The sequence below is a fragment of the Muntiacus reevesi genome, chromosome 2, assembly GCF_963930625.1.
Source record: "Muntiacus reevesi chromosome 2, mMunRee1.1, whole genome shotgun sequence".
NCBI lineage: Eukaryota > Metazoa > Chordata > Mammalia > Artiodactyla > Cervidae > Muntiacus > Muntiacus reevesi.
This window is the reverse complement of record NC_089250.1, coordinates 30,863,639-30,875,067: the sequence shown is the minus strand read 5'-3', so window position 1 is coordinate 30,875,067 and position 11,429 is coordinate 30,863,639. Positions and strand designations below refer to the sequence as shown.

The window sequence follows — 11,429 nt, the reverse complement described above, 5'->3', positions numbered from 1 at the left end:
GAACAAATTGATGTTAAGGACTTGATATTCTAAGATATTCCATTTATCATTACAGAAAGCTGTGTACCTGCACAAGTGGTGGCCGCTGTTGATGTAAACACTGTTGCTAACGAAGTATACAAGTATAATTTTCCTCACACACGGTTACTGGCCAAGACAATTGAAGTGAGTAACAGTTATTATTGTTTTAATAAGTATATAGCAAGTAAAAATGTGATTGAGGAATACTGCAAGATACTGATTTCTGGTGTCTTCATTTGCAGATAAGTCATATATAAATGAAAAGGTTTAGGAGAAGGGAATTAAATTTATATTTTTAATTCTGTCAGAAGATAGCATGTTATTTTTTTTTCTTTTTTCCTTTTTAAAAATTTCTACCTTTAGAGAGATACAATCAGTAATTTGTTCTTGAAAGAATTGAAATGTAAGCATATACTCTACTTCTAAATGTTTAGTTTTATAATGATATTAAACTTGGCTTAATTCTTAATTTTTAAGCAGTACTCAGGTACAATATATACATAGCAAGAGTGGAAAAAGAGAAGATGAAAAAAAATCATTGGTTATATTATTGGGTTGGCCAAAAAAGTTCATTCAGGTTTTTCTGTAAAGGTGTAGGCAAAAACCGGAATGAACTTTTTGGTCAGCCAAATACTTACTGAATGCTCAGTTCAGTTCAGTCACTCAGTCGTGTCTGACTCTTTGCGACCCCGTGAACCGCGGCACACCAGGCCTCCCTGCCTATCACCTACTCCCGGAGTTTACTCAAACTCATGCCCATCGAGTCGGTGATGCCATCCAGCCATCTCATCCTCTGTCGTCCCCTTCTCCTCATGCCCCCAATCCCTCCCAGCATCAGGGTCTTTTCCAGTGAGTCAACTCTTCACAGGAGATGGTCAAAGTACTAGAGTTTCAGCTTCAGCATCAGTCCTTCCAATGAACACCCAGGACTGATCTCCTTTAGGATGGACTGGTTGGATCTCCTTGCAGTCCAAGGGACTCAAGAGTCTTCTCCAACAACACAATTCAAAAGCATCAATTTTTTGGCGCTCCACTTTCTTCACAGTCCAACTCTCACATCCATACATGACCACTGGAAAAACCATAGCCTTGACTAGATGGACTTTGTTGGCAATGTAATGTCTCTGCTTCTTAATGTGCTATCTAGGTTGGTCATAACTTTTCTTCCAAGGAGCAAGCGTCTTTTAATTTCATGGCTGCGATCACCATCTGCAGTGATTTCGGGGCCTAAAAAAGTAAAGTCTGACACTGTTTCCACTGAATGTTACCTTAAAAAAAATTTTTTTTTAATTGAAGAATAATCACTTTACAATATTGTGTTGGTTTCTGCCATATACCAACATGAATCAGCAATAAGTGTACATATTTCCCCTCCCTCTTAAATGTCCCTCCAACCTCTCACTCCATCCCACTCCTCTAGGTAGTCACAGAGCCCCAGTTTGAGTTCCCTGAGTCATACTGTAATTCCACTGGTTATCTATTTTACATATGGTAGAGTGTATATGTTTCCATAATACTCTCTTCTTGTTGAAGCCTGTCGAAGGTAAAGATAGTTTTTTGCTTGTGATGAACTCAGCAGAAGTATTTAATGCATTATTACTTTCAAAATACAGTGTAGTATGAAATTATGTTTTTGCTCCCAGTTTTATGTTGTGAAAATTTTTGCACATATTTCTCATGAAACTGTAATTTATATGCAAGAAACTGCACTCTTTGTGTATAGTTTGAGTTTTGACCAATGTCCATGGGGTCGCAAGAGTCGGACAAGACTGAGCACACACACATTCATACAACTGAGTCACCACAGTTGAGACTTTAGAACATCCATTACCCTAAAATGTTCCTAAGTGTCAGTCTCTGACCCCAGCCCTAGGCAACCACTGATCTGCTTTCAGTCATTACAAATTAAATATTCTGTTTCTAGTATACCATAAATAAAGTCATGAGTGTAGTTTTTTGTGTAACTTCTTTTGTTTAGTGTAATGCTTTTTGCGTTGTGTCAATCAGTAGTTGCCTTTTCATTATTGTTCCGTGATATTCTGTATGTACAGGTATTTGTGGAAATTTCATATTGCAAAATGTGTATCCATTCACATGTTTGACGTTTAGATTGTTTCCAGTTTTTGACTGTTATAAAAAGGTTGCTATGAAGATCCATGTAGGTTTTTGTATGGACTTTTTTTTTTTCTTGTGGGTAAATACCTAGGAGTAGAATTGCTGGAGTGTATGATAGACTTCTTTAATTTTATGAGAAAATGTCAACTGTTTTACTTTGTGTTCATACCATTTTTTAGTCACACAGTCAATGTTTAAGTCTTTAAGTTATTTTACATCTTTACCAAAAGTTGCTATTGTCAGTCTTTTAAATTTTAGCCACTCTTGTGAGCATACAGTGATATTGTGATTTTAATTTGCATTTCCCTAGTGACTAATAATGTTGAGTACTTTTTCATGTGATTATTGGTCATTTCTATGTCTTCTTTGATGAAATTTCTTTTCTTTTTTTTTTTTTATTGTTTGGTATATTTGTGCTTTTTCATACTGTTCATGGGGTTCTCAAGGCAAGAATACTGAAGTGGTTTGCCATTCCCTTCTTCAGTAGACCTAAACTGTGGAAAATTCTGAAAGAGATGGGAATACCAGACCACCTGACCTGCCCCTTGAGAAACCTGTACGCAGGTCAGGAAGCAACAGTTATAACTGGACATGAAACAACAGACTGGTTCCAAATAGGAAAAGGAGTACTTCAAGGCTGTATATTGTCACCCTGCTTATTTAACTTATATGCAGAGTACATCATGAGAAATGCTGGGCTGGAGGAAGCACAAGCTGGGATCAAGATTGCCGGGAGAAATATCAATAACCTCAGATATGCAGATGACACCACCCTTATGGCAGAAAGCGAAGAAGAACTAAAGAGCCTCTTGATGAAAGTGAAAGAGGAGAGTGAAAAAATTGGCTTAAAGCTCAACATTCAGAAAACTAAGACCATGGCATCTGGTCCCATCACTTCATGGGAAATAGATGGGGAAACAGTGGAAACAGTGGCAGACTTTATTTTCTTTGGCTCCAAAATCACTGCAGGTGGTGACTGCAGCCATGAAATTAAAAGACGCTTGCTCCTTGGAGGAAAAGTTATGACCAACCTAGATAGCATATTAAAAAGCAGAGACATTACTTTGCCAACAAAGGTCTGTCTAGTCAAGGCTATGGCTTTTCCAGTAGTCATGTATGGATGTGAGAGTTGGACTATAAAGAAAGCTGAGCACCGAAGAATTGATACTTTTGAATTGTGGTGTTGGAGAAGACTCTTGAGAGTCCCTTGGACTGCAAAGAGATCCAACCAATCCATCCTAAAGGAGATCAGTCCTGGGTGTTCATTGGAAGGACTGATGCTGAAGCTGAAACTCTAATACTTTGGCCACCTGATGCAAAGAACTGACTCATTAGGAAAGTCCCTGATGCTGGGAAAGATTGAAGGTGGGAGGAGAAGGGGAGGACAGAGGTGAGATGGTTGGATGGCATCACTGACTCAAGGGACGTGAGTTTGCATAAGCTCTGGGAATTGGTGATGGACAGGGAGGCCTGACGTGCTACAGTCCATGGGGTTGCAAAGGGTTGGACACGACTGAGCAACTGAACTGAACTGAACTGATGTTTGGGCTATTATCATTTAGTTTAAGAAGTGTTGACATTTTTCTGGTTTCGCATTGTTTGTCAGAAATATGTGTAACAAATATTTTCTCCAATTCTGTAATTTGTCTTTCCTTAACTGTGTTCACGAAGTGCAGAAGTTACTTATCTTTTTTTTCTTTTCTGGGACACTTTTTCTGTCCTGAGAAGTCTTGTTTACTGCATTTTTTCCTGTTAGTTTTATAGTTTTGGCTTTTACATTTGGGTTTATGACCTGTTTAAATGGTTACGTTTTGTGTGTGGTCTCAGGTGGGGGTAATTTTTTTTTTAAAGTGCATATAAAATTATCCTAGCACTATTTTCTGTAAAGACTATCCTTTCCACAAATTCTTTGACATCTTTGTTAAAAATAGATCATATGTGTGTGAGTAAATTTCTGAATTCTCTCTTCAGTAGTATCTATGTTTTTATCCTTATATCAATAACACACTATTGGTTTTTGTAGCTTTATCATATATATTAAATTCAGGCAGTGTAAGTTCTCAAAATTCTGAATTTATTTTTTAAGATTATTTTGGCTACTCTCTAATTTACATTTCTGTATAAATTTCAGAATCAGCTTGCCAATTTCTACCTAAAAAAGGTATTTTGATTGAAATTTCACTGAGTGGTTTTGGAAGAACTGATCTCTTCATAAAATAATCATCTAGTTTATGAATATGGTATCTCTCTTCACTTATTTAGGTCTTTATTAATTTGTATCAGCTATATTTTATAATATTTAGTTAATATTTTGTAATATGTATTTATTAACCTAGTATCCTGTAACTTTGCTATATTGCTGATAACTAATATTGATTTTTTAGGATTTTTAACATGTACAATTCTATTGTCTGAGGAAAAAAGAGTTATACTTTTCCCTTCCAACCAGTATAACTTTTTCCTTGCCTTATTGCATTGTCTAGGACCTTCTATACAATGTTGAATAAAAAGTGTGACATTGGACATTCTTGCCTTTGCCAGATATTAGGGGAGAATTATTTAGTCATTTATCATTTAACATCTTAGATGTTAGCTGTGTATTTGTCATGTATTACATGCTTAGAGGAACATGGGTATTTAGAAGCAGGTGAAATGGGAAGATGACTGGCAAAGAGGTTGGAGGATAAATAGGTCTTGGAATTTTAAGAGTCAAGGAAGGAGAGAATTTCAAAAACAAGAGAAGAATTGGTTAGAGGGATGGCAGTAGCTGTAGAAACTAGATTAAAAAAACAATTATTTAAATGCTTCTGTGAGAGTAACCAGGAGATACAGGTTTGATCCCTGGGTCGGGATGATCCCCTGGAGGAGGAAATGGCCACCCACTCCAGTATTCTTGCCTGGGAAATCCCATGGACGGAGGAGCCTATCGGGCTACAGCCCATGAGGTCGCAGAGTCGAATGTGACTGAAGCGACTGAGTATGAGCATGCCTTTTATTAAGTTGAGGAAATTTCCTTTTATTTCATTTTCTAAGAATTTGTTGAATGAATACGTTTTGAATTTTGTCAAAAACTTTTTTTTTATCATTTAACATGATTATATAATTTGCCCTTTTATTCTGTTAATATGGTGATCATATCAACTCCCTTTTTGAATGTTAAGTCAATATTGCATTCCTGGGGTAAATCCTGCTTTTTTATGGTATAGAATCAGTTTTATGTTATTCTGCATCCCAGTTGCTAATGTTTTATTAAGTATTCTTACACTTATCTTTGTAGGTGACTTTTGTACTTCCCTCATAAAATATTTATGTGGTTTTGATATTTAGGGCAATATCAATACTAGCTTTATATTGGGCTGAAAGTTTGTTTGGGTTTTCTGTAAGATGTTATGGAAAAACTCAAATGAACTTTTTGGCCAATCCAGTTGGCTTCACAAACTCTTATTTTTTCTAAGAGTCTGTGAAGAACAAGTATTAGATCTTCTATAAATAATAGAATTTCATCAGTGGAGCCATCTGGACCTGGAGTTTTCTTTGTGGGAAGGTTTTTAATTATGAGTAAAGTGTCTGCCTAAAATGTGGGAGACCTGGGTTTGATCTCTGGGTCAGGAAGAGCCTCTGGAGAAGGAAATGGCAATCCACTCCAGTGCTCTTGCCTTTTAATTATGAGTTTGTCTATCTGTTATAAGACTATTGAGGCTTTTTATTTATTTTTCATTCAGTTTTGGAAATCTGTGTCTTTGAAGAAATTTATCTTTTACTATAATTTGTCAATAATATTGGTATAACGTTATTCATCATATTTCCTTACATCCATTGTTATCATTCCTGATGTTAGTAATTTTTATCTTTTCTGTTTTTTCCTCTACTACTAAAGCTAGAGTCTTACCAAATTTATTGCTTTTTTCAAGTAAACAGATTTAGATGGAATTGATTTTATCTGTTATTCATTTGTACTATTTCTCTAATTTCTACTCATCTTTATTATTCTTTTCTACTTTGTGTTTAGTTTATTCTCTGTTACACTGCTTGCATTGGGACTTTAGATGATTGACTTGAGTTTGTGTTTCTTTTTTAATGTAAACATAGAATGTCATACATTTTCTTAAATTTCAGCTACAAATCACAAATTTTCATATGTCTTTATGTTCATTTTCATTCAGCTCAAAGTATTTTCTAATTTCCCCTCTGATTTTGTCTTTGGCTTATGTGTTAATTTGTAAGAATGGTTCTAAAATTTCCAAATATTTAGGAATTTTTCAGATGTCTTTCTGTTACTGATTTCTCATTTCTGTTTTATTGGTGTCATACTGTGTTTGGTTTCAGTTATTTTAAATTGGTTCAGATTTGTGTTATGGCCCAGAATTCACTCTGTCTAGTAAATGCTCTGTGTCCTGTTGGAAAGAATGTGTATTCTGTTTTTGTTGAGTGAACATTGATAAATGTCATTTGGGTCAAGTTAGTTGATAGTATTGTCAGTTTTTCTGTATCCTTACTGATTTTTTGCTATCGGTTGCTGAGAGAATGTTGTAATATCCAAGCACAACTGTGAATGTCTATTAACTCCTTTTAGTTTTTGCTTCATTTTATCCAGAGCTCTTTTATTAAGTGTATATGCTTTATGATTGTTTTCTTTACTAATTGACCTGTTTATCATTATGAAATAGTCCTCTTTATCCCTCAGAATTATTTCTTGTTCTGAAGTCTACTTTCTTGATATTAATATAGCTTCTTAAATTAATATAACTTCTGCTTTCTTATGGTTAGTGTTTGTATGTATGTATTTTATCCATCCTTTTAATTTTGCCTCTTTTTTTTGGCTGTGCCATGTGGCTTGCTAGATGTTAGTTCCCAGACCAGGAATTGAACCTGTGCCCTTGACAGTGAGTGAAAGCACAGAGTCGTAACCACTGGACCACCAGAGAATTCCCTGTCCTTGCATTTCAATTAGATTTTATTTTAAGATCCCTTCATATTCACTTAGACTGTTCATTTTTAGTCTATTCTACTCTGTTTGCTTCATTTTAGAAGTACACTATATTACTATATCTTTAAGAGGTTTTTTTTTGATATGCAACTTTTCATTTTAGATATTTTTCATTTCTAGAAGTTTCAGTTCATTCTTTTTTATGTTCTTGTCTCCTTGTAATATTTTTATTTTCCTTTAAGTATTTGAATAAATTAATGATATTTATGATGACTGTTTAAAATCTTTGTTATTTCCAGCATGTCATTGTTGGGTTTGTTTCTATTGATGGATTCTTCCTCCATTCACACCCATTTGTTATGGATCACATTATCTTGTCTTATTAGCATTGTAATAATTTTTTATTGGGAGCCTAACATTGTACGTTTTACATTTTTGAGTGCTGGAGTTTACTGTAATCTTTTAAAGACTGTTGGATTTTGTTCTCAGAGGCAGTTAATTTCAGATCATCTTGATTCTTTTTGAGGCTTATTTTAAGCATTTCAGAGTATATGTGGAGTAGCCTTTACTATAAGTGAAGTGAAGTCGCTCAGTCGTGTCTGACTCTTTGTGACCCCATGGACTGTAGCCTACCAGTTTCCTCAGTCCATGGACTTTTTCAGGCAAGAGTATTGTAGTGGATTGCCATTTCCTTCTTCAGGGATCTTGCTACTAATATGAGACCTTTCTTTGATTAAGTGTCCCATGTTCTGAACTAGGTTGTGGTGGCAACTCGAATGATCTCTTGCCCTGAGATCTGGGAATTTTTTTGACTTACAGCTTCCCAATAATGGTTCTTTTCCTGGCAGTTTGTCTTTGCCTACCTCAAAGCATTTTGCCTGATAGATGCCCAGGTTCATGCTCAGCAGGACACTCAAAGGGAATGTTATGCAGATTTCTGTATTTCATTCCTTATGCAGCTTCTTTTAGTGTGGTAGTCTTGCTCTGCAAATTCTGGTCGCCTTGACCTTGAATGCCAGTGTCTCTCTTCAACTCATCTACATTCCCAAGTACAGTTTAAGTGTCCTTTCCCTTCACTGCTGTGTGGAAATTATTTCCAGGTAGAAAGTCTAAAATCTTCAACTGATTTTTTTTTTTTTCTTTTTCCAAGGAATGGTAGTCCTATCTGCCTGTGGTCCAATATCTGAAAATAGTTATTACATTTCTCCCAGTTTTCTAGTTTATTTACAGAAGGGAAGTAAGTCTCAGAATTTATTCCCTCCAGACAGAAGCAAAAGTCTCACAAATTTTATTTAAGTAAGATATAATTCATTATACCATGAAGTCTACCACTCTAAAGTGTACATTTTTAGCATTTTTCTTTTTTCATTTACTGACAAAGTTGCGTAAGGATTACCACTTTCTAATTCTAGAACGTTCTCATCCCCGTAAAAAGTAATCTGGTACCCATTAGCAGTGACTCCCCATTTCTTCTTCCCTCCAGGCCCTGGCAACCACTAATCTACTTTCTACCTCTATGGATTTGACTTATCTAGACATTTCTGTAAATGGAATCATATAATGTGTGGCCCTTTTTTGTCTGGGTTCTTGCACTTAGCATGTTTCCATACAGACGTGTTGTAGCATGTGTCAGGGCTTCATTCCTCTTAATGGCTGAATAATATTCCATGACATGGATGTACCACATTTTGTGTATCCAGCAGGTTTGTTTTAAGCTTTCTTTTAGCTGGATATGAAATAGGGCCATTTCCTGGCTCTGTGATTGGGTATTCACAAGGTAAAAGTCATCTGTTTATGTGTTGAAGACCATCTATCACTGATACTGAGAACAGAATATTTTTCTCCACGAACCTCATCGAGAGAAGTGCTATGGGTATAACATCATCCTTCCAGTAACTGGTAGCAGTGCACTTCATGAACATCATGGCAAACTGCACTAAGTCTGCCAGTCTCATCCTGGACGTAGGGCAGAAGTAAATACAGGGTCAGGAGAAACATACCTGCTATAAAGTAACTGAATTGACTCATATGTAGGCAATCTGCATTTAGGTTCCAAATTTTCTGTGACATGGATTATGATAGCAAAATTTATTTTATTTAAAAAAATGGATCTAAGTTTAAATTTAGATGTAAGTTAAATTTAATGTAAGTATTTAAAATTTGATGCAGTCAAATGTCCCAATTCAGCAAGGGTTTTCTCCCACTGAACAAAATATGAAACAACAACAAAATCAGTAAAGCACCCATTACATTTGATGACTTAACCTTCTTTTCTTTTTTACCTTCTAAGGGAAACTGTGAGACATTTTATGTATTTGGGGTTCCCAACTACATGCCAGAAGAAATTTGGGGGCATTTAGAATAATATATATGTAGTCATTTTTCTAGTGGTAGCTCTATTTCAGTACTAGTTTTAATAGATGATAATAAGTCATATTATCTGCATACGAAATAAGAATACTAGGGAGAGGAAAGAATGGAGATAGGTACCTCCCGCTCATTTGAGAGGAGAGAATCAGTTCATTAAAACGATGTCTATGAGAAAAAAGACAATGTGCCTTCCTACAGCTGTTGGTCTCTTCTTGGATGTTCTCTTCAGCCCCGTTCTGTAATGGAAATAGTGTGTTATGTCCAGATCAAATGTATCAGAAGTACATTGAGAGTCATGCTTAAAAAGTGGTTGGAAGTTTAATGGAGAACTTAGGAGTAATGAGAGACTGAAGAGATTTGAAGTTTCATAAGCAGGAGGAGAAGGGGGCGACAGAGGATGAGATGGTTGGATGACATCACCGACTCAATGGACATGAGTTTGAGTAAACTCCAGGAGTTGGTGATGGACAGAGAGGCTTGGTGTGCTGCAGTCCATGGGGTCGCAAAGAGTGAGGCATGACTGAGCCACGGAACTGAACTGAACTGAAAACAACATATTCTGATCAACTGAAATTTGAGAACATTGACTTCATGCAAGTTATTGAGCCCTTAGAGGAACACAGATATGACTGAGAACTAGTCTTCAGCTGGAGAAACTTACAACTTAGTGCAGAAGTTGGACTTGTGAACAGTTTTTGGGGGGACCTCTGATTGAATGTGGCAAAGACAAGATATTTCTATTCTAAAATTATATTTCTTTTCCTAATAGAAATAAGAAGAGAAAAGAGGGGATGGGAAACCATTATGATTGAAAATAGGATTTAAACAGAAACCAAAACAAAAAAGAAAACTGAGAAAAATAATGTCAGATGTAGTGGCAATAAGACACAGTGAATGAAGATGGCAAAATTGCATTTGGATCTCTCTGTGTCTCATACAGCTTTGAGAAGGACAAGGGAGGAGACAAAGCAGACCCAGCAATTGTTTGTTCAAAGTGAGGAGAAGAGACATTAAAAATTCCAAATCACTGGGCTGAAAACATCACTGCAAGCTCTGCAGACTTCTTGCTCATCCTAACTGTGAGAACATGGGTTAAGGACAGAGGCATGGTCTTAAGTTAGACGTCTTTGTGGGTTCTTCTCAGAAACTGCAGTGACAAAGTACCTGCTCTTTCACCTTTTTAGCAAATTTCTAGATTCAAGTGATCTCCATTTATATATATATATATATATATTAGTAATTAGAAAGGAGCCTTTGAGGCTATGCTGAAATAGTACTTTTTGAAGGAAGAAAGTAACATAAACAAGCAGAATATTTACAGAAAAATTGTATTAAGAAGCAGAAGAAAATTATAAACACACATCTCCATTAGTTTGCCCTTAAATAAAACTTGCTATCTTCAAGAACTCAAATAAATGTATTGTTGTTCAGTCAGTCATGTCCGATTCTTTGCAACCCCATGGACTATAGTATGCCAGGCTTCCCTGTCCTTCACCATCTCCCAGAGTTTGCTGAAACTCTGGGAGTTTGAATCAGTGGTACCATCCAATCATTTCTTCCTCTGTCGTCCTCTTCTCCTCCTGCCTTCAATCTTTCATAGCATAATGGTCTTTTCTAAGTCGGCTCTTTGCTTCAGGTGGCCGACGTATTGGAGCTTCATTCAAAAGCAATATAATAAGACAATAAACTTGAAAACTATCAGTGGTCTGGGAAGAAGAAAAAAAGATGAGAAAAATAAAACCATTATAGAAATAAAAGTCATGTCAGAGTGGCAAACAGAAGACAGCAAAACAAACGGGACAAAAGCATTAACAGACATAAATGAAAAACATTCCTGAAATAAAACCTCCAACAATTCATGAACTGTTATTACCTGTGAGCCCTTACTGAAAAAATGGTTCAGCCACTTAATCTAACTAAGCAAGAGATGAATCAGAGTGGAAAACCCAGAAATAAAGCTGCCATGTTAGGAAAGAAATTACGGTCAGAAAGCAAG

At 36.0% G+C, this 11,429-nt stretch overlaps 1 protein-coding gene across 6 annotated transcripts in view; it reads left to right on the top strand.

The window, feature by feature from the left end:
- The window catches only part of TRDMT1 (tRNA aspartic acid methyltransferase 1), a 93,989-nt gene that overhangs the window by 58,168 nt on the left and 24,392 nt on the right, over nucleotides 1-11,429 (top strand). For all 6 annotated transcript variants that reach the window (XM_065921177.1, XM_065921180.1, XM_065921176.1 and 3 more), the window contains one exon: nucleotides 56-165. In XM_065921177.1, coding sequence (XP_065777249.1) covers nucleotides 56-165 — 110 coding nt within the window. The remainder of the gene's footprint in view (nucleotides 1-55; nucleotides 166-11,429) is intronic.